The 26,210-nt window shown below is 36.5% G+C and overlaps 1 protein-coding gene across 1 annotated transcript in view; it reads right to left on the bottom strand.

Moving 5' to 3' along the window:
* The window catches only part of KDM7A (lysine demethylase 7A), a 104,608-nt gene that overhangs the window by 29,511 nt on the left and 48,887 nt on the right, over window positions 1-26,210 (bottom strand). Inside the window, exons 4-11 of the mRNA XM_072652582.1 lie at window positions 23,252-23,412; window positions 21,642-21,783; window positions 21,178-21,364; window positions 17,853-18,015; window positions 10,841-10,928; window positions 9,968-10,074; window positions 7,650-7,741; window positions 1,580-1,669 (exon numbers count right to left, since the gene is read on the bottom strand). Of these exons, the coding sequence (XP_072508683.1) occupies window positions 1,580-1,669; window positions 7,650-7,741; window positions 9,968-10,074; window positions 10,841-10,928; window positions 17,853-18,015; window positions 21,178-21,364; window positions 21,642-21,783; window positions 23,252-23,412 (1,030 nt within the window). The remainder of the gene's footprint in view (window positions 1-1,579; window positions 1,670-7,649; window positions 7,742-9,967; window positions 10,075-10,840; window positions 10,929-17,852; window positions 18,016-21,177; window positions 21,365-21,641; window positions 21,784-23,251; window positions 23,413-26,210) is intronic.

Here is a 26,210-nt window from a genome sequence, read left to right as displayed (position 1 = left end):
AATGACTGATGAATACAAATAAGCAAGAAAAGACTTGTAGAAAACAATTCAATGCTAAGTAAATAGAACCAACAGTATGCATGACTATAATAATGCGAATGGAAAGAACTGAATGAAACTTCAGGTGAATGCTACAAAATTATAAAAATGAAGCTTGGTCTCAAAGAAAAGATAAGAGAGGACATCTCTTCTCACTTTTTTGCAAATGAAGGAGAATTATGAGTGTGGTACATTGCATATAGCATCAAAATTTTTTGAAATATTGGATGGTTTTACAGAACAGTGGGAAATGTAAATGGTATACAAACAAGATAACAATAATTTTTTTAAAACAGAAAAAAGTAGGTTTCAAGGCCAGTTCAAAACCATTAAAAGTAGACTTATCTAATTTATTGATGCTTCATATTACTCTTTAAAAATCCCAGTCTTTTCTATTTATACTCTTAGAGAGTAGCCGAAAGCACTGAAAACAGTTAAAGGTCACACAGTCAGTATGCATCAAGAGATGGGATTTGAACTCAGATATTTCTAACTCTGAGGCCAACTGTCTCATCTACTATATAATACTAGCCCCTCAATATAGTCATACTGGGATTATTTGTAACTTTTTGTTTTTAATTATACAAAGAAGTACAGAAGCAAGTCAATTGACCTGTCACAGTTTCTACATCTATAAAATGGAGGATAAAAGCAATTATCTTCACTGAGTTGTTTTGAAAAGCAAATGAAATAATATATGTAAAAGCATTTTACAAAGAGAATCAGCAGAGTAGAATGTTCATGTTATTACTCCTCTCTCTTTCCAAATTACTCTCTATTTGTGTACATATTGAATCCTCCCTATAAAATGTAAATTTTTTGACAACAAGAACAATTTTATTGTCTTTGTATTACACCACTTAGTGCAGTGCTTCACACATAGGTTTTTAATAAATATGTATGAACTGAATTGTTTCAGCTATGTAATTCTTCTCCAAACCCTGAATTAGTTGCCAAAAAATTCTTTAATCAAATTAAAACTAACCATTTGGCTTTATGATTATTCCACAAAGGACACTCTCTAATTAAGTTTCCTTAATACTCTCTACACTGTCAACAATCTATATCTATATCCATCACTATAAAATCTCATCCTGCTAACTTCTGATTCAAATTTATTTCTCCAAATTTCTTTGCTTACTACATTCCCTCAGCTACATTTATGTTAGCTCTCTAATTACTGATCATCTGTTGATGTCTTAGGAGCTATAATCAGTTATACGTAAAAATGGTTGAAGGCTCTCTGATTTTAGGCCTACACTCAAAACTGTATTAAATGTCTTTTTTTCCTATTCTGAATATACCCAAAGGCATGTTTCCTGGTGAGCCCAATTAAAACACAATACCATTACAGTGTCCCCAAATTACTCTAAAACTTTCTGAAATTAAAAATTTAGATCAGTATTTTAAAAGGTCTAACACATTTAGCATTTTCTAAAGCACAAAACAGCTTTCCAAAGTTTTTTTTTTAGAATATTATAATTATCTGCTTCAAAAAAAAAATCAGAGCCAATCCTTAGGTAACCATTTCTACTCTTACCTCTATTGAACGAATTACTTTAGAAAGTTCTTTAATGAGATGTCCTGGTCTAACGTTATCTGGAATTTCAAAGGCATGTTCTGATACAAGCTGTATTTAAACAAACAAAAATAAAAGTTAACAATTCCTAAAGTACCCAGACAAATTTAAATATCCAACATACTCATTTTTGCACTCTATAAGTTTTATATGCACATCTAAATAAGCAGTATGATGTGATATAAAGCGCAATAAACTTGGAGTAAAGAGGCCTGGGTTCAAATTCTGGTTCTTACATGTTAGCTGTGACGGTGGACAAGTTAATTTTACTTCTGCAAGTATCAATTCCTTCTTCTATAAAATGGTAATGATAACACTCACACTCTTGGTCTCACAGGATCATTATAAGACAAGTGCTCTGTAAACACTAAAGCACTATCATTATTAACTTCATCCTAAGTATCGATAACTCTGTTCATTTTTAAGTTTTTAATTAAGTTGCTCATAATTAAGTTTTATACTCATACGTAATAGGCAATAGCATGTATGGTAGAGAAAGCTTACCTCTGAACACCAGAAGCCCAGGGTTCACAGACTTCCTCTAAAATTTACTGGTGGTGTGAATAGAAGCAAATCAGTTTAACTAAGTGAGTATAATTACTTTCTGAACTTTGGTTTCTTTACATGTATAATAGATATGGTAGTACCCATAGTGTCTATCTCCTTGGGCTGATGTGAAGATCAAGTGAGATGATACAAGAAAGCCTTAAAGCCTTCAAAGACCATCCTTAGTCACATTCAAATATTCACCTCTAAATATTAATTCCCTCAAAAAAGTACTCAACTATCCAAACAAAAGGAATTATTTCCTCTCATCTTTCAGTAAAATCTTTTTGCCTGTATTTCTCTGAAAATTAACGTTCTAAAAAATAGCTAAACAGTGAATGTCATAAAAAGAAATTCTCTTTGAACATAACTTAGGACACTTAATGCTGACATAATTTATGTATTACTTAATCAGACAATATTCTGGGACATTAAATCTCATATTGTTACCATAATGCTATTTGACTTTTCAAGTGTTAATGTGTTCAATCAAGGTCCTTCTTCTATTACCCTTGGTGTTGGTACCCAATGAAGTACACAGATACTCCATATGTTAGCGCTCATTCACCCCTGGATATCACTAGTCACCTCTTATTTCTTGTTTTGTTGGGGGTTTTTTTAAAGCTAACAAGTTGTACTTTAATTATGGACCACAAATGAGTATTACTAAAGAAAATTATGTTTTAACTTTGATAGTCTTACATAAAGTGTTTACATAAAGAATCTAAACACAGTGAACAAAAATGTTAATACCTGTTGCCAAGCATGAGATAAATTAACATTTATTTATCTTTAGATTATGACATTCATTTCCACAAAATTGAGTTCCAATTTTTCTCTCCATCTCTCCCCTCCCCCTACCCCACAACACCTTGCATTCTGATTACCCCTTCCCTTAGCCCTATCTTCTCACTTTTCTTACCAAGCAGGATAGATTTCTATACCCCATTACCTGTGTTTCTTATTTCCCAGTTATATGCAATAACAATTCTCAACATTTGTTTCTAATACTTTGAATTCCAACTTCTCTCCCTTCCTCCCTCCCCACCCATCCTCACTGAGAAGGCAAGCAATTCAATATAGGCTATAAATGTGTCGTTTTGCAAAAGACTTCCATAATAGTCATGTTGTGTAAGACTAACTATATTTCTCTCCATCCTACCCTGTCCCCCCTTCATCCTATTCTCTCATTTGACCTTGTCCCTTCTCAAAAGTGTTTACTTCTAGTTACTCCCTTCCCCCATTTGCCCACCCTTCTTATCATGTCCCTCACCCCACTTATCCCATTCTCTCCTGCTTTCCTGTAGTGTAAGCTAAATTTTCATACCAAATTTAGCGAGCATGTTATTCCCTCCTTAAGCTATATGTGAAGAGAGTAAGATTCACTTTTTCACCTCTTATTTCTTCAGTACTACTTGCTACATAGACTTCTTTTCACATGTAGTTCTTTGATAACATTTTGTAGCCTATTCATGCCCATGAGTACCTCCATTACCTTTTAGGTAGAAAGTAATTCAAATTCTTTGGAGACTTTGGTATTCACAGGATTACTGATTTAAAACTAGAAATGATCTGAGATTAGAAGTCATCTAGTCAGTCTCGTTTTGCAGATGAAGAACTCAGGTTCAGAAAGACAAGTGACTTGCCCATGGTCATAAGGTATTTTAAGGAAGGAGGATGCAAATGAAAGTTCAGGAAAAGTTTCATGAGAGAAACAACTCGTGAGGTGAACCTTGAGGGAAGTTGGGGACTTTAAGAGAGCAATATAAAGAGGGAGTTGTACTCAGGTATAAGGAACAGTTTGCCAAACTCCAAATCATTTGATATTAAATCAGTACAACTGCTGCATATATATATTTTTTCAATGAAAAATAAAAGTCATCAAGAGTAAAGACTAACATGGTTAATCTGTTCCAACTGCTAATGAATGAAGACCAGCAACTATTTAATAGATTACTGTAAACTAGATCACCTGTGAATAGGTCACATCAACAAAGAGGAGCATCTGATAAGTCACCATCAACTAGGTCCATCAAATTTCAAGGTGCAATTTGATTAGCCATCAAAATCAGTCCAAGTAGAACTATAACATTGAGAATTTGAATTGCTTATTGTATTTGAATGTGAAAAGCATAAACTCAATGTTAAAAAGGCATTTTGTAGAAATTAAAAGCACAATAATATCTACAATATTTCTCAATATTCATTCATTTTGGTGAATACAATTTAATAAGCTGATATTTTAGAAGCCTCCAATTTAAAACTGTAGTAACTCCAGAACTGTTCAAGGTAAGTGTCTAAAATTTTCAACAATTAAATTTAATTATCTCAAATATTTTATTCTAACTTTTTAAAGTGAAGTAATATTGCCTTGCGATAAATAAAACAACCATTTGAAAAGTAAATCTACTAGAACAGTTGAAACTGTGTTCATCCTTCACTGCCAAAGAAGAACATGCCATTAGAGAAATAATGACATGACTTGCACTTGACTTTGTTTTGAGTGAGGGAGGGCTGTGCAGGTCACCAGCCTCACTTTTCCTCCACAGCTATCTGAATTCAGTGACCAAATAAATATTCATCAGGATGACTGGAGATGACCCAGGTATGAGGCAACTGGGATCAAGTGACTTGCCCAAGGTCACACACCTAGTGAGTGTCAAGTGTCTGAGGTGAGATGTGAACTCAGGTCCTCCTGACTTCTGCATTGGTGCTCTATCCACTGTACCACCTAGCTGCCCCAAAACAGTTGAAACTAGTGCAAAGACAATAGAAACAATTTAGGTGGTAGAAGCAAACACAAAGGAAAAAACCCACACCCAGAAAATACAAGCTACTTTATCACTAGGATTCATGAATATCCTTACTGAAGAACAGGAGAGACTATGATCTGAGCTGTTGTGCTCTAGCAAATAAACTGAAATGATACCTTGAAAATAACTGTCTTTGCTGCTCAGAATGAGAAATTTTCCAAAGGGAACTTGGTGCTTTTAAAATGCAAAACCAAACTGTCTCATCAAACAAACTGCTTATGGAACTACTAAATATAAAAAGCCTAATTTGAAACAAAAAATTAGCCCTACCTACAGCTACCAACATATGTAAAGCAGCTTTGAGTTGTTCTATTTGCAGACAATATGGTGGGAAGCAGAACTACCCATGTCTCTGAAGACCTTAGAGTTTTGTTCTTTTTAAGCCTTCTGATAGCAATGACACATCAAAAAAACAAAAAAACCCACAACCAACCTTCCAAAATAACTGACAGAGTTTTAATGAAAATAGTACAGATGAGACTTGTGTCACACTCTACACTTGAGAAGTACAATCACTACCAAGACAGCCTTGAAACCCGGGGTGTGCCCTGCTACACTCTGGTCATCCTCTTGCTATGTTGCTACACATGTATAGCCCCCCTCCCTTGGCACATCAATACAACTTTGAATACAGCAATTAAATCAAGACTATCATTGCTGTAAAGGACAAGTCAACTGCCACTCACCCTCCCTGTGACTCGGCAGACCAAAACTCCACCTTGGCCACCACTCTCTAACGTGTACTTTCTTAGATTATTTAAATGAGTTCCTTAAAGACAGGGTGTCTTGCTTTTTCTATTTGTATTTTAATGCTTATTATTAGCACAGTACCTTGTACATAATAAACATAAAATAAGTCTTTTTCACCCATATATGTCTTAATCTTTTCAGGAAGATGTTACAGTTCTTGAAGTCAGACCAAGTCTGATATCTAGTTGCATCTTCCACAGTAGCTTCTACTGAGGCTCATCTGTAAGCTCATGGGATCACTGACTTAAGAAACAGAAGGGATCTTAGGAGCCATTTAGTGCAACTCCTTCATTTTAGATGGAAAGCAGCTTGAGGAAGACGAGCCCAGGTCACACCAATAGCATAGCCAGGCTGTGAAACTGCACTCTCTTTCTAATGCTATAGACCATCCTCTTCCTTCAGTGCTTTGTTCCCTTAACTCATCACAATTTAAATCCTGTCAAGGCTCCATCAACTTCCTAATATGCTCTTCTTCTCAGTGCCATGAAAGTCATGCCATCCAAGGATGAGGTCACCTATAATGTATGTAATTCAGTCTCAGCTGGGCTCTCACTCCTGTAGACACCCTTTAATTCTCCCTTGACTGAATCTTGTCACCCTTTTCCAGTGACTATTTAAACCTTCTCCTCCCCTCAAACCCCCTTCAATCCTTCATCTCAGTCAAAGACTTTGTCTCCTACTTTATTGAGAAAATAAAGGCAATGATCTCCATCTTCACACCTCAAAACTACTCTAAAATTATTTAGGATCCTTTCCTATTTGTTCCACTGTCTGAACAAAAGACTGCCATCCTCTTTGCCAAGATCAATCCCACTACATGTGAATAGTCTTTCTCTTCCTCATTCTGTATTAATAAGCTCCTTTCCTGCTGCCTAGAAATATTCATGTAAGCTCCTTGAAGCTAAAGACCATTTTTTCTATTTTATCTCTATACTCCTAGTATCTAACATGGTGTTGTATACATAGTACATACTTAACAAATGTTTACTAAACTAAAACATGGCAGACAGTTCTCGCTTTACATAAATTCATATCACACAAATCTGACTTTACATAAAGAATTCTAAAAGAAACTGGCATTCATAAAAAATGTCTTTATTAACTTTACTATACAATACTGTGCTCTCTCAATCTTGCTCCTGCCCTTCCTGCCCTACTAAAGCAAGAACTATCAGCAATCTATAAGCAGGCTAATCAATTGCTCACTAGTAGAAGATCCCTGGAAAGATAAACCTGCAATTACAATCCCACCCCATACCTCAAGGCAATTCTGAAGAAGCAGTCTTTGATAAATGGAAAGCTGGAAATTTCAATCCAAGGGGTTAGAGATTATACAAGTATTTATTTGTCCTTATGTACCATAAGACTTCATTTAGTGACAGTTGTAACAAAATCACATTTGAACCCTGTGCTCTATCTCTGCTACTAGAGTTCATGACAGGGGTTTAACATCCCTATTCTGTTCTACGTCCAAAATATATATGAACTGCTTTCCCCTTATGATTCTCCCCCTTCGAAGTCTTCAAGCAGAGGCTAGATGACTACTACTAGAGTATGGTTGTTACAGTGGGGATTCTTTTCATGTATGGGCTGTACAAAGGTCAAATGAAGCCCCTATCCCCACTCCCCTTCCCAACTGGATTCAGTGATTCTGTGAACACACACTTATTTCAGATGTAGATCTAGGACATGTATTAAATTCCTTAAATACAAGCACATACACACAGACAGACATAGACACAGACACACACACATACACAGCATGACAAACAATGAAATGTTTATCAATAAAGCCTGATTCTTCTTCTCCTGGTAGCCCACTCAGGTTTTGTTGAAGATTCACACCTAGAGTGTTCATACCTTAATCAATTTAGCTGATGAAATACAAAATAATCATTAGAACTACAAAGAAAATAGCTTACTTCTTTTTTCATCCATAATTTTAAAGCAGTATGCAATGCCTTGACTCCCTGCACTAAATAATTTGGGGGCTGGAAACCATCTTCTCTTAATTCTGGAAAATAAAAGGAATAAAGGCAGCAATTTAGGTATTTTATAGGATATAACAAGTGAAAGCAGTTTAGAACAAAACTAGCAGCTAAAAGGAATGTTTTTTTGTTGTAGAATCAAAAAATAATAAACAAAACACACTGTTGGAAGATAGCTAAACAATAGCTATGGTAGTGATATAAATAGTATTATACCATAGGAAATGACAAATATGAAGAATTCAGAGAAACAAGGGGGCAATTATATAGAGCGATAAAGAAAAAAGAAAGGAGAAATAAGAAAACAATATATATGATGACAACAAGAATGCAAATGAAAATAATACTAAAAGGTTAAATTCAATTTAAAAGATTAAATACAATGACCAATCCTGGTTCCAGGGGACAAATGACAAAAACCTTCCCAGAAGAAGGGAGAACAATAGGTATGGAATGTTGCAAAAGCTGTCCGGGGTGGGTGCAGTGACAGTTTGATTTATTTAACTTTTTTTGTTACAACAGAGACTTCTACTGTAGGGGGAAAGAAAAAGAGTGCTACTGGGAAATAATGATGTCAAATACCAAAAAAAATTTGTAAAATGTTAAATAAAAGAAATGTTTGGGTTTAAAATAAAGAAAGACTGTACACTCACTGGGAAACAAAGCAAAAATTATTTTCTGAAAAGAACCCACACATTCCCTCTTCTGTGTCATTCTACTCTCCATGCATGGAATGCCTCTCTCCTCAAATCCACAAATCTTTTCTGAAATCTTGCCTATCCTTCAATGACCACTTTAAGTGCCACCTCATCTAAGAAGCTCTCACTTCTCTAAAATTCCATGGAATTTAGAACCTCATTGGGGTATATACTTTATTTTATGGTATACTTTTTTCTTTTTTTAAATTATGAATTTGACATACATCAACAAACATGAATACTTACATGTACAATTACATATACAAAGAACAGAAAAAGTATTGCAAAGCAATCATGAAATTCCATCACAGCTTGTTTTTTTAAAGTACATAATAAATTAAATAATGTAGTATCAATACTGTCCATCTTCCTTTATATGTATTATTTTTCTCCCCCATCACAGTGCTTGATAACATAATAAGTCTTTAATATTTGTTAAGTGAATTTTCCATATTTAGGTATTTTTAAATGAGTATTAAACGGCATGACAGTCAACTAGCCAAGCTGACAAGGGCAGAATAGGAGAAGCAGAAACAGGATGTAAGGCAAGAATATAGCCAATGAAGACAATTCCATGGGTTTATTTTAAAATTTGGTCTCATATATACACTACCACTTAGCTGTCTGAAAACAAGTCTTGAAAAAATTATTTTTTCTTTTGACCTTAGTAGAATCAGACAAGCATGGTCACTGCAACATGACTGGAAGAAGCTATGTTACGATACAACCTTGTAGCTTAACTAAACACACTGATTACATCAAAAAGTCAAAGTTTTAAGTTTTTTAACTTCTGGAACTAATGTTATGAAATCAATCTTAGATTTTCTTTATGAAGTCATAGCTAGTCAGCCTGTTCACATGGGCCCTTCACCACATTTGCCCTACTGCCCAGAAAACAACCTGATGTACTCGCCCATACTTGCCCAAAGTATATGCACAAAGAAAGGGGGAAAATAAAGCATCATCAAATGAGTTTTATAATTTTACAGCATGTATAATATCCTGGAAGTAATATTCTTTTTTATTCCTGTCATATGATGATGGAAAGACAAAGCACTAACATTTTTATTGTCTCTTCTTTCAGTAAGTTTATCCTTGTTCTTCTATAGGAAATAATAGTTTCCAGAAGTACAACATACTCATTAATATCATTTAAAGAGAAACTAGTTTTACTACTTGACTGATAAAACTAGACATAAGATTAAATTGGACAATCTATAAACTTTGATATTATACTGGCACAAATGAAATAAGAAAGAGAAAATAACTAGAACTAAATTAATAAGAATTAAATTTTACCAAACAGTTGTTCTTAGATGACAAAATATAAAGCATGAAATGGTGACCTTTTAATATTCCATGGTAAAAAAAAAAATGGTTTCTGGTTGTCAGGAAATCATAGTTATTAATTTTTTTTTATTAAACACTAACTTTTAAAAAAATAATCTTGAAATAAGTTTAGAGAAGATGCAACTCAAAAGGCTGACTTTTGAAAAGTTCTCTGTTTGCCATGAAACAGCATTTAGCAAGTTAGATTCATGAAGAAATAATTACCTTTCAAAGTTTCCAGTAGATTTTTGGCTACAAACCAACATATGGCTTCAAAGAAAGGGAATTTGAAAAGATCAGGTGTTTTTAGCCTTTTCTCCATCTCGTAACACCTAAATGAATAATGTTTAAGGATTTATAATTACTGAATTATAATTAATATTAAAACTAGATATATTTACCCAACTGATAGAATGTTGAGAAAAATAAAATAGGCAGGCCATGAAGTACAAGACAAAATACTGTACAGTCAAACCTTAACAAGACCACATTTGGACAAGACTGAACTGTGATCTTATCCAGGTAATGAGCTTATCAAGTTTGACTGCTGCACTTGTAAGGAAAAAGGTGGACTTCATAAAACTAGGATACAAACCCAATGTGTGATCTTTTAACAGATGGAATTTTATCAGGATTCCACTGTAATAAATAAAAACAATATGTTTAGAAAACAGCTCTACATGCTGGGCAACAACTAAAATAGGTGTTCAGGCAACAATCTTGACTTTGGGTTGCTCTTTTTAGCACCATGTTGCACACTTGAGTCTGGCCAACCTTTAAATCGTCTTGCTCATTCAGTAACTGCCAAAACAGAGTATATGAATGGTTTAAAGGTATTTAAATTTAGGCAGATCTTAATTTTTTCAGTTCTTGATATTTTTTTTTTCTTGAAGAACTGAAATACATTGAGATCTGCTTCAGGCAAAATTGTTATATTAATTTTTAAAAGACTAAAAAAATTCTTATTTAGTTCCCAGATCCTGTTTTCCAGTAATCCCATTTTAACATATGCTGGATGGTTATCTTTTTTAAAAGCTTGAAAAACATCCTACTTGATAAAGGAAAAAACAAAGAACTTTAAATACTGACAAAACCAACCTGAGCTGCATGCCAATATTAAGGTTGTGCAGAAAGTTTCCTCCAAAAGCCATACAGTCCTGAGATGTAAGCACAGCATGAATCCACCCTGAAATGACAAGATATATCAGTATGAAGCAAAATAGGTGTGAGATCAACCAGCAAAATAATTAGTTAATGGATAAATATTCCCTTACACAATACACCAATAAACATAGTCTATTAAATGTAAAATGTAAATGATCTACTTAATGATAAATAATTATTATAAAGGTCCAAATATAAGAGAAGGAGTTTTATTTTTTAAATGCAAATTGATGTAGATTAAAAGACTGTACTTGGAGTCAAGTAAAATATTTTGTGAGATGAGGAAAGTAAAGTTAGTTATAATTGGACCTCAAGACAACCCTGAAATGTTTTAGTGCCCCAGGCAGGAGGAGAAGCAGCTCTACCCAGGATGTGGTTCCACAAGAAAAAATACTGCACCTACAGGTATTCTTCTATACCTGGAAAAGTTCTGGAAAAGCTAAAATTATATAAGGTGAATCTGACTTTTTACCGCAATATTATAGTATGGAAATGGCTCATATTCAATATTAAAAATAAACAATTAATATAAAAGACTTAGTTTTATAGTCAATCCCAAGTAGGTCGAAGACAGGGAAAATATGCATGTATATAAAAGTAGTAATAGTAGCATTTTTGTGGTAGCAAACAACAAGAAACAAAGAGGGTGCCAATCAATTGGGGAATGGCTGAACGAATTGTGGCATATGAGTAGAAAGAGAGCTGGACTTGGGAGTCAGAAAGATGTGGATTCAAATTCTACCACAGATACTGACTAGCTGTGTGGCCCTGGACAATCACTTAACTTCTGTGAACCTCAGTTTCCTCCTCTGCAACCTCTAAAGTCTCTTCTAGCTCACAATCAATGATCCTCAATATGCCCAAAACTGAGTTCATTATCTTTTCCCAAAAAACCTTCCCCTCTTCCAAACTTCCTCATTTCTATCAAAGGGTATCATTATCCTTCCCCTCTCCAAGGGTCATTCTCAACTTCTCCCTCAATTGTGAAATCTTGCTGTGTTACTTCCAGAAGACTACTTCCTCCCATTTGACCCATTAATTCCATTCACACATCTATCAACTTTCATCTAAATAACAGCAGTAGTGCCCTCATTGGTCTTCAACCCCAAGCCTCTCATCACTCAAGGACATACTACAAAACTGCTACCAAATTCATTTTCTTAGGTGAAGATCTGTCCACATCACTCATTTACTCAATAAATTCCAATGGTTTCCTACTATGTCTAGGATAAAAGCCCTTTCAATCTGGCCTCAATCTACCATTCCAGCCTCACTGAACATTACCCACCCATTCCTCTTCTATATTCTGTAATTCAATCAACATGATCTCTTCTCTTTCCTCAGGACACGTGACATGTGACCTTGTCCTGGCACTCTCTCCTTACTTCTGCCTCTCAGAATCCCAATCCTTCTTTAAGATAAAGAACAAACACCACCTTCTGCAATGAAGCTTTTCCTGACTCCCCAATCACTAGGGCTCTCTCTTTCTAAAAGATGTTGCATTTGACTACTGTGTATATATTTATATTGATTCACTTCATATTTATGCCATCATTATATGTACTTGTCTCTCCCACTGGAATGAAAATTCCTTGGGTGTAGGGATTGTTTCATTCTTCAAATCTGTATCCCAGGGCCTAGACAAGGTGTTTCATAAAGCAGGTACTTAATAAATACTTGCTGATTGATTGAAGAATTCAAGAAATTTAGGACCTGTACATTTGTAGCATGATGCAAGAAGACTCAAAAGAACAATTTTCACAATGACCACAATAATGTAAAGGAAAACAACAATGAAAGACATTAGACCTCTGATTCACCTCCTGATTCCTCACAGGGCTATTAATAGTAAAGTACACAGTATACCTCCCTTCTCTTGCCATGGAAGTTTTGCCAGATTTGATGGCCTTTTCTCAATCTCTTTTTAGACCACAGATTCTTAACCTAGGGCCCCACAGATTCCCAAGGAGTAAATGGAAAATTTTAAGGGGGTCAATATATTTCGACAGGAAAAAAATGACCTTCTTATTTTCACTAATGTCTAACTGAAATTTAGCATTTCTTTCAATGATGAATGAAGGAACAAACATGACTCTGAGAAGGGGTCCACAGGCTTCACCAGATTGCCAAAGGAATCCATGACACAAAGAAGTTAAAACTGCTCTAAACCATCTGCATTATTTGATTCTATTGACTACACTCTCCTACTGAATACTATTTCCCCCTCTGGGTTTTCATGACATTCCTCTCTCTTGTATGACCACTACTCAGTTTTCTCTAACTCAACATTCATATCATGACACAATAACTGCCTGCCAGTCTACCCCAAAGCTCTGCTATGTGCCCTCTCCTCTTTCTTCTTTATACTCTCTCATCTGGTGACCTTATGAACTTGCATGGGTTCAATTATCATCTCTATGAAGATGACATCCAAAACTATATATCCAGCCTTGGACTGTCTCCTGAATTCCAGTCCTAACCATCACCAATCACCTTGTAGATATTTCCAACAAGATGTCTTATAAGCATCTCAAATTCAGTAAGTCTAAAACAAAACTCAATGTCATTTCCTATTACTGCTGAGGGTACCACTAACCTCCAAGTCACCTGGGTTTGCAAATTTGATGTCCCTCACCTATCTAATCAGTCTGCAAATCATATCATTTCTTTCTCTACAACATCTCTTATATCAGTCCCCTTTTCTCCATTTATACAACCACCACTCTGGTTCAGGCCCTCATTATCTCAAACCTAGACTACTGCAGTAGACTCTTATTTGATTCCCCTGTCTAAAATCTTTCCCCACTCCAATTTATCCTCTGCACAACCATCAAAGTGATCTTCCTAAAGTGCAGGTCTGACCATGTCAATCACCAACTGATGAACTCCAGTGACTCCTTATTACCTGAAGATGAAATATGAACTTCTCTAGCATCTAAACTTTTCACAATCTTGCTACTTTTTCAATCTCTTTACACAACACTCTCCTCCAGAAATTCCACAATCACACCAAACTTAGCTAGTTGCACTTCTGCACATAAAATGCTCCTTCTCCCATCTTCATGCTTTTGCCCTGCCTATCCCTTATGCCTAGAACATACACTACTTCACTTCTAGGACTTAGCACTGTGCTTAGCATACTGCCTGCCACATAGTAGGCATTTAATACAAGTTGATTGATTCTACCACTTGCAATCTCTGGTTTCCTTCAAGATTCAACTCAAATACAACCTTCTCCATGAAGCATTTCCTGATCCTATGAGTTACTAGTGCTTCCTGTCCACAAACTATATATATTCTGTATACAGTTAAATATAAACACATTGCTTCCCTCTTTAGAAGGTAAGTGCCTTCACAGGAAGATTAAATGGGAAGTTTAATGGTACTCTCCTGGGAAATGGGAGATGACAGCCATTTGTGTTGGGGTACAATGTTTGCTACTTGATTAAATTCATTTTTATGTGGTAATAATAATGAGGATGACAACAGCTAACATTTATGAAGGGCTTATGCACCTTGAGTTTCATTATATGCCTTTTGCTTTGGAAAAAAAGAAGAAAAAAAGTAAGCTTCTTGAAGACAGGCACTGTTACTTCTGTCTTTGTAACCTCAAAACTAAGCAGAGTGTTTGACATGTAGGAGGCACTTAATTTTGACTGGTTGATTAAATATTATAGTCCTGAATGTGCTTATCTATTATAATTTGACCAGTGCTAAAATAACTGAAACTAAGACCAATAACTTGATTAGAGTGGTACTGATGTGTATTAGAAGAATGTAAGCTCAATGATTCAAAAGCAGAATGTGCTACCAAAAACCTAATATATCCTTATACTGCATTTGAGAAATATGGCTTCCACAACAAGGGATATAATAGCCCCAATATACTCTAAAAGTTGATCAGAACACGGTAAGATTGTGTCCTCATCTTACAACCCAGATTTTACAAGGTACATTGACAAGGTGGAAGGTGCACAAAGGAGAGTGAATTTTAACTATATCAGACTGAAGGAACTGGGGATGCTTATCATAGATATGAGAAGACTTTGGAGGAAGGAAACATGATTGTCAATTGACTAGTCACAAATATATAAACATGGCTCAAAAAACATTTAAAGAGTAACACTGCACTCTTCAGATTGGTCACATCTATTGCAGAGCTCAATGTTCCTCTAACACAATTCAGAGAAAGGAGAAAAGAGAGACACAGATACTTACAGGCATTAGCCAGTGCACTGACTTTGTGAAGAAAATGACCTTTATGACCTTCCTGTTATTACTGGAGGAAACTTATTACTGAATGTTCTAATTTTTTTATGTAATATTTAACATTATTTGAAAATACATCTCTATTATATAGAGTTACATACTGAATATTATGATATTACAATGATACAGTTCTGGTAAGTCATCCTTCGAGAAGGGTACCAGGTAGAATTTGTAATTGAATCAGGAAACGCATGGTTGGGTTTGACAATTAGCCCTTAGACCAGACTGAAATGAATTAAATAAGCTTTAAGGAATTAAGCTATCTGCTCTATAGGCTACTAATGAGGCTAGACCTAGAGTCTCTGACCATACTGATGTGGCTTTCCTGTTTCCTGGTCCCATAAGGGCATAAAAAGGCCTACTCACATGAAGTCAGTGCCCTTCAGACCTGATGGACACCTGAAGACCATGAGAGTAATCACATTTTTCTATATGGAGATTGGGGAGGAGGGGACAGCTGTCAGCTGCCTACCCAAGCTAAAAGGAGAGTATCTTGTTTGGTGAATATTCTCTCTATGTTACGGTTAAGCAAACTGCTTTTTGTTAACTTGAATGACAAAGTGCTCATTTCATTGCAACATCAAACCTGAATGAGGCCTAATATGTGCCAAAGCCAGTCAATAGCTAGATGAGTTACCTCTGCTCTATAAATCTGTGCTCTGTAATCTGTCATTCTGTGCATTTATATTGTCTTATTTTTACATTATAGAGTTATTATATTATTATAAGGGAACTTATAAAGTTCCTCCTGAAAAATCAGCTTTGGCAGATTAAGAGGAATGGGGCATATCCACACTTAGACCAAGAAAGCCAAAAGCAACAGAGTGCCACTAGAGGTTTGGTGTGATTGTGGCAGTAACTATTCCCCTATTTCTCATTCAATTTCAATTCTATTTATATACCAGGCTACTTCCCATGCTACACCAGGCTGTGACTTGCCCAAGGTCCCAAAGCTAAACATTTACTAAGTTCCCACTACATACAATGGCATTGGGCTAGACCTAAGGACACCAAGATAATTTCTACATAGATCCTGTTCTCAAGATACTTGGAGCTTGATGAGATACAAGAAATATATAGAACAGCTACGTTCTAAGAGAGGAATGACATAAATGCCAAAAGGAGGTAGAGTTGGAGTGCTCAGAGAACTCAAGACAAAGAAGCAGTACATAGGCTTTGGAAGGAGCACAGACTAAGCTAAGGGAGAGGAGTGTTCCTTTTAGGTAGAATGACAATGCAGACAGGCTACCAGAGCAAATAGCTAAAGTGTGTAAGAGAGGGTTTTACTGAAGGGGTGGGTCACTGATCCAAGACCGAACAGATTGAAAATAAGACCAAAATAGCTCACAACTAGCGAGTTGAGGCTTGTTAGAGAGGTGAATATTGAGAAATGACTGAATTTTAGAGCTAGCAGGCACCTTAGAGGTCATTTAGTCCAGTGCTCATGTGTTAGATACGGAAAACTGAGGTTCAGTGAGAACTGTACAATGCAGTTAGAAAAGAAGTCAGAAACCATGTAATTCAATTCCTCAATGAGGGGACCAACACTCATAATAGAAGTGACTTGCCTAAGGACACGCAGTTAATAAGTAGTGGAACCAAGCCTAGGACCTGGGTCTTATGACTCCTTCCCACTACACCCAGCTCTCTCTCTAATATACCAAGGTGTGACTTGTCCAAAGTTACACATCTAGTTGGAAGGAGTCACAATTAGAAATGAAGTCTCCTTATTCCCAGTCCAATGTTTTTTCTAGGATACAACTAGAAGTCTCCTGTGATCACTAACCACTTTCTTCCTAGGACCCTCCTTTACAGATTCCTTGGCAGCTGATCTTAACATAGTTCTACAAGCCTTTCTATGCTCTACCTGAATTAAGACCTGAGTGATCTTCAAACAGACTTTAGGCCCCAAACACTGACGCCAGATTTACAAAAAAAAAAAAATTATCAATGAGCTGGGATGGGTCACATGCTTCCTTCTTCTCCCCCAAATCCCCACCTCTTCATCCCCTAAAAGATCTCTGTACCAGTGATGACCATTGTCCACATTCCATCTGAGCCTGAACCAGGAACACAGCAGAGATGACCAAGAAGAGGTGGAGAGTCAGGTTTGGTCTACATTCATCTCTTCTAAATGCTTACTGTTTGTTCAAGGCATCCAATGCCCCTTCTCTAAAAAGAAGGTGGGCAGAGACACAAAAGCTATAGTTATATACTGCTTTGTGTTCCATGACTGCAAAGAGCTACCACAAACAAGACGACAGTGATACTCAGAGTTGCCATCCTAGTCAGGCAACAGAATCAGAGAGCCACACAAAGCACCAACGCCGTACCCCAAACTCACCCACCTGACACCTGTTCCTAACTGTACAGGGAAGGCCAGTGATCAATACTATGTCCATCTCAGGATCTTGGTACCTGGTATAACGTGAATATTAAAGATCCAGGTTTTTCTCTGCAGAGTTAGGACCAATCAGAGGTTGAGGATGACAAAGGATGGTACTGAAACACAGCACCAGGATTAGTGTGTATTATATGTGGAGCCCTTAGCAGGGTACCAGAGGCAAATTCCAGGCTGAGGCCATAACAGGCTAAGTTTATTCATGTCATTACAAAAATTGAAAGACCCTTTGTTTGAATCACTATAAATCAATTGTGGAGGAGGTGAAAAACTTACCTGTCGGAACAAAGAGAGTGTGCCCTTGTTTCACAACACACTTGTAGCATTTATCCACTTTTTCACCAAAATACACTTCACTTTGGGTGACAGATGAACTCCAGGATTCATAGAGGGCTAAATTTTCATCTGTTGGTTTTATCAAATAAAAAATCTTCTCACCCTATGAAGAGAAAATAAGATTCCTTATAAAAATAAAAACCTACAACCTAATATTTGCCCTAAATTAATTTAAATTTTCATTAGCAAGAACCAAATTAGATACTCTAATCTTTTTTTAAGCATAGAAAAGCATATTTCAAATGCTTAATCAATAACTGTTAACCCATGTGAGCTTCTTTAAAGTTACTACAACCATTCTCAAATAGATACAAAGAAGCAAAACCAGGACTAAGTCTTTGATCCAAGAATATCATCAATAAGTAGTTTTCCAGGAGTTTCACAAGCAGCAATCCTAAACACTGTCAGTGAATTTAAGGCTGACCTCAACTTCAAGGAACTACAACCCAATCGTACAGAATATTTATATGTAATACCTACGTATGCAGCTATGACTGCATCGGCCACTCAGTCTCTACCATTTGTAACAGGGGTCAGAGACCTAGCAACAATGACTTTGGTTCTTGTGGGCAGATTCAAGCAACAAACAAAAAGTGAACAGGACACTACAGAAAACTTAAGAGGATTCAGAAGAAAAAAAATCCAGGTTTGCAGTTGAGTCAGTTTGAAGCAAGAGAGGAAGGAAGGAAGGAAGGAAGGGAGGAAGGGAGGGAGGGAGGGAGGAAGGAAGGAAGGAAGGAAGGAAGGAAGGAAGGAAGGAAGGAAGGAAGGAAGGAAGGAAGGAAGGAAGGAAGGAAGGAAGGAAGGAGCTATTTGAATGGGCAGTCCTGCCCCACCCCATTGGATTACCAGGCCGGATCTTGCTCTGGGCAATGAGGCAATTATTCCAACATTACACCCAAACAACAAATACAAGATGGGGAAAAAGAGGAGCTGTCAGTTTTGGTTTGGGAAGAGTGGGGTAAAAAAGACAAGCTATAGGATATAAGGTTTTAGAATGCCATCAAAAACAGTTGAGGCATCACGCAGTAACCAGGGGGTACTGAAGAGGTTTGTGGTTGGCCAAAAAGGATTTAAGTGGAAGTTATCAAATTGGGAGTCAAGAATCCCAAGTCCTAGGGTCTAAGTCTACTAAACATGGCAAAGCGCAAAGTACTTAACCTATTTTTCCTATTAATTCATTGACAAAATAAAGAAACTGCACCAGTCAATAAAATACATTCTAGTTCTTAAATTGCATTTCAAATGAGTTACAAAACAGAATCACAGAACCTCAGTCAGAAGGAATTCAGAGGCCATCCATTCCAGGCCATACCTGAATGACAATCTCCTCCACAATATCTTACCTCCCACCAAACTGGTCATCTAGTCTTTGTTTCAAGACCCATAGTGAGGACTCCACTACTTTGCAAGGCAGAGCATTTCATTTTTTAAATCTGTAAGTTTTTCCTAACTCTGTTATCAGGAAAACCCCAGCCATATTATACTTCTCCCTCTTCTCTGGCTACCTCCTCCCAGAGACTCTAGCCAACCATCTTGATGTCCCCACTTGAGACTATACTTTTATTCTTATAACACAGAAACATAACACACACACACACACACACACATCAAAGGGCTGGGCACAGATTTCTGAGGTACTTTTTTCCAAAGTGCCATCAAATCACTAATGACAATTCTTTTGGGATGGCTATTCCCTCAGTTCTAAATTATCTGGCTCTCATTTATCCCTCTTGTCTACCGGGAAAGCATGCGAGACTTGTCAATACTTTGCAAAATCTAGCATTTCCAAGTCTAAGAACCTTGTTTTTTTAAAAAAATAAATGAGATGATTCTGCTAAAACTTTCTGATTACCTGCTTTAAGTCTACCACTACTCTAATCTACCCTCCCATGGATTTTCCTAAAGTATAGGTCTAACCATACTATTTTTATTTCCCTCTGGGTTCAAACTTAAAGTCATCCAGTTGGCATTTAAAACTGTTCAAAACCTGGCCCTTTCCTACCTTTCAAGTGTTCTAAGACATTCCTCTCTATCCACTTTAAGGTCCTGCCATACTACCTACTTGGCATTCCTCACAAAAGACATCTGCCTCATCTCTGTACCTTTTCAAAAGCTGCCCCCAGTGTCTGAAATATTCTCCCTCCTTACCTCAGCTTTCTAGGATCCTTGGCTCCCTTCAAGACCCAAATCAAGTACCATAATCTGAAGGAAGAGTTTTCCAGTCCCCACAGTTGCCAGCCTTCCCTTTTAAGGCCACTTTCCATCTACTCTGTATCATCTTTGTATGTGTTGTTGCTTCCATTAAAATGTAGGCTCCTTGTGGGCAGGGATTGATTTTGTTTTTTCTTTGTATTCTTGGCACATACTAAATACTTGTTAATTGAATAATAACCTATTTGTAATGAATGATGCTGGTTCTTTGTAAATCATCATTATCTTTTCTTAATATTTATTTGTCATCCCCTTTTTATATTACATTCTAGAATACATTGGGATTCTCTTTGTTTTAACTAAAGTAACTTTTTTCCTTTTCTAGTCCTATGACTGCGACTGAACCAGGAACACCACACACCACAAAAGCCCCCATTTAGCATAACATAACCAGGAAGAGCTACAGTCTCCTTGACCTTTGAAATATCAGTGATAGAGAGTTGTTAATATTTTAGAGTATAGGTCACCTGGACCTAGCATCGAAGTCCCTTAAAACTTTAAGAATGAACATGAGAGATTACTACAGGTGATTTTAACCTTAGTAATGTAGAAAGCCAGGTCATTTGAGGGAAATAAAAGAAGTAGAAAGGAACTGAAAGAGAAGAGAAAGTATGAAATAGCTATTAGAGAGAGTATGATAAGGAATGGATCAGAAGACAATAAAAATAGGAGATAGTTAAGGTTAGATAACATGACTCTATAGTGGAGTCCACCCACAACTGGATATATCGTTGTTCCACTTGAGATGGAAAAACTGTAACCTAAAAAAAACAAAGGAAAAAGAAGACACATAGGAAAGAACTACTTTTCAAGGAAAGATGAGATGATGAACTTCCGATTCCATCCATTGGCTTATTTCCTAATTTTTCTTCTCAGTCTAGGCAAATGAAAAACAATTTATTGGTGTTATTAAATGATTCTTTAAGTAAATAGGAGACACAATTAAAGAGGACTAAAATAGCAATATCCCTCTGCAAAGCACAAAAATTCTACTACATACAAATATTTGAAATGTCAATGAACTTTAAGAGTGCATGCCACCCATTCTCACCCAGAGAACATGGTACCAAACTGAAGTGCCACCAAAGTCAATGTGAAAGTCTGTATAGCTGTCTTGAACTCCCATCAGACAATATTTCTGGACAAATGGCTTAGGGAAGACTGAATCATCTGGCCAGTAATTTTCCACCCAAGAAAGTTTTCGGGCGATATCAGGAACTTCCACCAATTCTGACATCCTTTAAAAAAGAAACATAAAATTGAAAACTTATCAACAATAATGTCCCTCCCCTACCAACAACTCTAAATAATTTGACCTCAAATATAACTATAATTATAATCAAACTTTAAAAGGAATTACTTCAAAAATTTTCATACTACTCCAAAACAAAACTTATAACATCACCATCTTAAATTTTTGAAGACTGAGTGTGCTTATTACCATACTTAGTTTACTATTAAATTACACTTCCTCCCATTAGCAACCCCTAAACCAAACTGTCTAAAACTACTCACTTTGTGTCTGAAAACTCGAGGCTGATCACATTTAACACCTTTGGACGGTTAGGATTCATGAAGTACTTAACATAGTTGTGAAGCTTCATTTTGCTGTCTGCCTGCCTTGCCACATCAATGACATCTATTACTTTGTCACCACCTATGGAAAGAAATCACAGTCTAATTTTGAGGAAAGAGTTACCAAAAAATGCTTAAAATACTTTTTAAAACCTGAATTAATTTGGGCTGACCACCAAGTCATCTAAAAAACTTTGTAGCACTAACAAGAATATTTTCTAGGTTTTGATTTTTTTAAGTCAAACTAAACAACTTTTTGCTATTAATTAATGTTATATATAAAACTTCTTACATGTATTATAAGATATTCCTACGCCCATGCTTTCAAGTTTAAAATTCAAAAGCAGAAAAGCAAAACACACACACGTAGAGGAAAACTGTTAGATTTGTTTACAAAGACAGGCCAAAATGGTGCTGCATAATGAAAAGATCAAAGGATTTGGAGTCAGAGAATTTGGTTTGAATCCTGGCTCTGCCACTGGGTCATATGACCTCTCTAGCCTTCAGTTTCTTCATCTATACAATGGAGGGGTTGGACTATATGACCATCAAGGTCCTTTCCAACTCTAGATCTATGACCTTACATTCAGTTTCTTCATCAATAAAATGAAAGTGTATCACATGGTTTCTAAAGGCTTTCTCTAGCTCTAAAGTTCTATGATTCTAAGTCTGTAAGTTCCAAAGAGAGTTATCTTCCTACATCCCCTAGTTAATGCACTAAGATTGTACAAAGACTTTCAGAAAATGTGCTCTCTCTCTCTCTCTCTGTATGTATATGTGTGTGTGTGTGTGTATATATATATATACACATATATATATATACACATATATATATATATATGGCATGTGATTCTGCTGAATCATTCATTACTAAGTATACATATAACTTTAAAAAAATTTTAATAGTATCTTCTCTTTAAACAAGGTTCTTTAAAGAAAAAATAACTGGATGATGATAGATGGTTCCTCTTTTCATTGAGAGAGGTGACTAGATTAAAATAGATACTAAAATATAAGTGCATTTCACAAGCTCATTGTAAAATTGGGCTTGTTAAAGTGAAAGAATAAGGCAATACTTAAGAAAGTCTGATCAGGAAGTTCACAAAAGATCTATTTCTTCTGCCTCAATTCTGGTTGCCATCCTGCATGTCACTAAGCATTTATTAGGTACATATCGTGAGCAAGGAGGGTGGGTGTGTGTGTGTGTGTGTGTGTGTGTGTGTGTGTGTGTGTGTGTGTGTGTGTGTGTCTGTCTGTGTGTCTGTGTGTCTGTCTGTGTGTGTGTGTGTGTGTGTCTGTGTGTGTCTGTGTGTGTGTGTGTCTGTCTGTGTGTCTGTGTGTCTGTCTGTGTGTGTCTGTCTGTGTGTCTGTCTGTGTGTCTGTGTGTCTGTGTTGTATTATGTATATAAATATATTCTAATGACCTAAAATTTAGTAAATCTATGCTATATAAAAATTCTTATCTATTCCAAACACTAGGACATTAATCATTTTCACTTATGCCGCATCTTCCCCTGGGGTATTTTAAAATTTTAGTGTAAAGTTCATACCTACATAACGTTCCACATCCATAACAGAAAAAGTTGGTGGAGGGAGTCTAAGTCCTAGATCATCTATTTTGGAAACCATAATAGGCACATCAAATCCATGTTTCTCCAGGTATCTCTGTGTCAGCTGGCTACCATTCATCTTTACAATGATTTCATCAGCACTGAAAAAAAGTTAATAAGACAGATCATTTAAAATTCAAATAATTTGAAAGATGATATTCTAATGTGTATACATATGTGTCTATGTATACAGACATGTACATGTAAGACTCTAATTCTCTTATCCTGGAGTTATGCTTCCTTGCTAACATCTAGAAATTCTCTCTTCCTATCTCCTCTGCCAAGGTTCCAAATTCTCTCCTGACCCTACTTTAGTCAGGTTTTGAAATTCTGTGTACTTCGTAGTCTTTCCCTAAACCTGCTACTTAGGGCCTTACAGCAGTTATAATTATCCAGAGGGGCCAACATTTCATCTGGGAGTTTGGGAACTTGCACAGCAGAAGGAAGGGATGGAAAAAGTAGGTATGACTGTGATGGAAATAAGTCCCACAAACAGCATGTAGGGAATGTGTCCCATCCCAGTCTTTCAAGTAAAAATCACATACTACATGGGGTCAGACCACAACTTCCATTTCAGAGATCATTCTGTTAGAGGAATGGAAAATATAAGAACCCTTAGGATAATGGTCAAATAGCAAAAGCTGTGGTAATAGAACCCAGAATATACAGTAGCAGAAACGGTATACACAAAATATCGACACAAATTTGTTACTCCAATAAATATGTGCTCTATTTGAATGTTAATGTGCTCTTCAGTAACCTTAAAGTAAATGTACCAGGTCATGAAAATGGTGAATTATTATGTTAGAAATTATTTATATTAGCATAATAAGCTTTATCAAGTTTAATTTTCCTATTCTGCACTCAAACATCAAAAAAAAAGCATAACCATATACAGAGTAAAATACAAAAAAAGACTTTATATGAAATTCTAAGCCTCCATTTCATGTTTTTTTAAAAGTATATTCATTTTAATTTTTAAAATTATACGTTTTCAAATTTGAATTTCTTATTTTTAAATGTTTAAACAATTTATTGAGCCTCCAAACGGAAAAATGTCCAATGAGGATAAGGGAAAGCCTCAGGGTCCCAATCCCTTTGAGCTGGGGAGATGGTGGCCCTGGAGCTACTCTACACTGCACAGAAAATGCATCAAGTTTCCTCATGGTCCCCATACTCAACTCGGGAGAACCACCCAGCAGCCAATCATCAAACTCTCTGGCCCCTCCCCTTCCTTATTGACAGGAAGGTTCCAGCAACTAGAGCTGAAAGACCCATTGCCATGGCAACTATCCTGTTACCAATGGCAAGAACCAATAGGGACACACAAAGTCTGTTTCAAATTCTAAAGCAAACAACAACAAAATCAACACACTATCAGGCAGGGTGGGAAATGAGTGAAGGTGAAGTAGTGAGAAGGTAATTAGGAAAGACATTCCAACACATTTTAATTTTTAAATTTAAATGATTTTATACTACAAATATTTACAGATTATCTCTACATCGAGTGGTCTTATAACAAAATATTTAAGTAAAACTGATATAATGATATATAAAACTGAAAAGTACGTGTAACATTACACATTTGTAACAGTACCACCCCCACCCCACCCCACAGTGATTTGGAGCATTTTTTCACATGACTATAGATAGCTTGGATTTATTCCCTTGTGAATTGCCTATTCATAGCCTTTAGACCACTTATCAATTGGGGAATGACTCTTATTCTTATAAATCTCTCCTTCTTAAAAATTTTTATAAATTTGAAACAGTTCCTTATACATCTTAGAAATGAGACTTTTATCAAAGAAACTTGCCACAAAGATTTTTTCCCACTCAATGGTTTCCTTTTTTTATTGAATGTTTGTACAAAACTTATTTCAATTTTATCTTCTATGATCCTCTTTATCCCTTGTTCGCTCATGAAATTTTCTTCTATCCATAGCTCTGATAATTTTCTCCATGTTTCTCTAATTTGTTTATGATGTGGCTATTTATATTTACATCACATATCCATTAGGAGATTACCCTGGTATGAGGTGTGAGGTCTAAATCTAATTTATTTCATACTGCTCTGCAATTTTCCTACCTGTTTTTTTCAAATAGTGCATCCTTATCCTAGTAGCTGAAATGTTTGTGTTTCCTGAATACTAAGATACTAGATTATGGTCCTCTTTGAAAATGAAGAACAGAAAGTTATAGAGGGTGGAGCCAAGATGGTGGAGTAGAAAGATACACATATGACAGCTCTCCCCCCACAGCCCATAAAATACCTGTAAAGAAAGACTCTCATCAAATTCTACAGCAGCAGAAGCCACAGAACAACAGTGGAGGAGATTTCCAGGCCAGGATGACCTGAAAGGCTGACAAAAAACATCTGTCGCACCAAACGCGGAGCAGAGCTCAGCCAAGCCTTGGCCATGCAGCCCAGCTGTGCTCTGGGAGGAGGATACGAACAGGGCTCGGGGGTGGAATCTCTAGTCACAGTAGCCTCGGTTCACAGATTCCCTCAACCCACAGGCACCAAAGGTCAGTGAGAGGGTTTTTTCAGCTGGCTGAGAAGAGCGAAGGGCCTTCCCACAGCTCCAGCCTCAGGCAGTGACTGCAGAGGCCACATAGGGCAGGAGGCAGCAGTTCCCACAGCAGCTCCTACAGCAGCCCACATCCATAGGTGGATCATAAAACCCCGGGGGGCACTGAGCAGCTGATTCTTACCTCAGCCCTGGGTAGAGGCCATGCAGCAGCTGATCTTTATCTCACACTGAATGGCGGCCCTGCCCCTGCAGCTTATCTGAATCTCAGCCCCCAGTGCTGGCTTGGTGGAACTGGAGGCCAGGTGATTGTGAAGAGGAACCTCTGCTAAGATTCTGGACACAAAAATCTCTCTCTGCTCCCAGAC

This window comes from Notamacropus eugenii, chromosome 3, assembly GCF_028372415.1.
Source record: "Notamacropus eugenii isolate mMacEug1 chromosome 3, mMacEug1.pri_v2, whole genome shotgun sequence".
NCBI classification, from domain to species: domain Eukaryota; kingdom Metazoa; phylum Chordata; class Mammalia; order Diprotodontia; family Macropodidae; genus Notamacropus; species Notamacropus eugenii.
The sequence above is the reverse complement of the archived record's forward strand: the minus strand, read 5'-3'. Positions and strand labels throughout refer to the sequence as shown.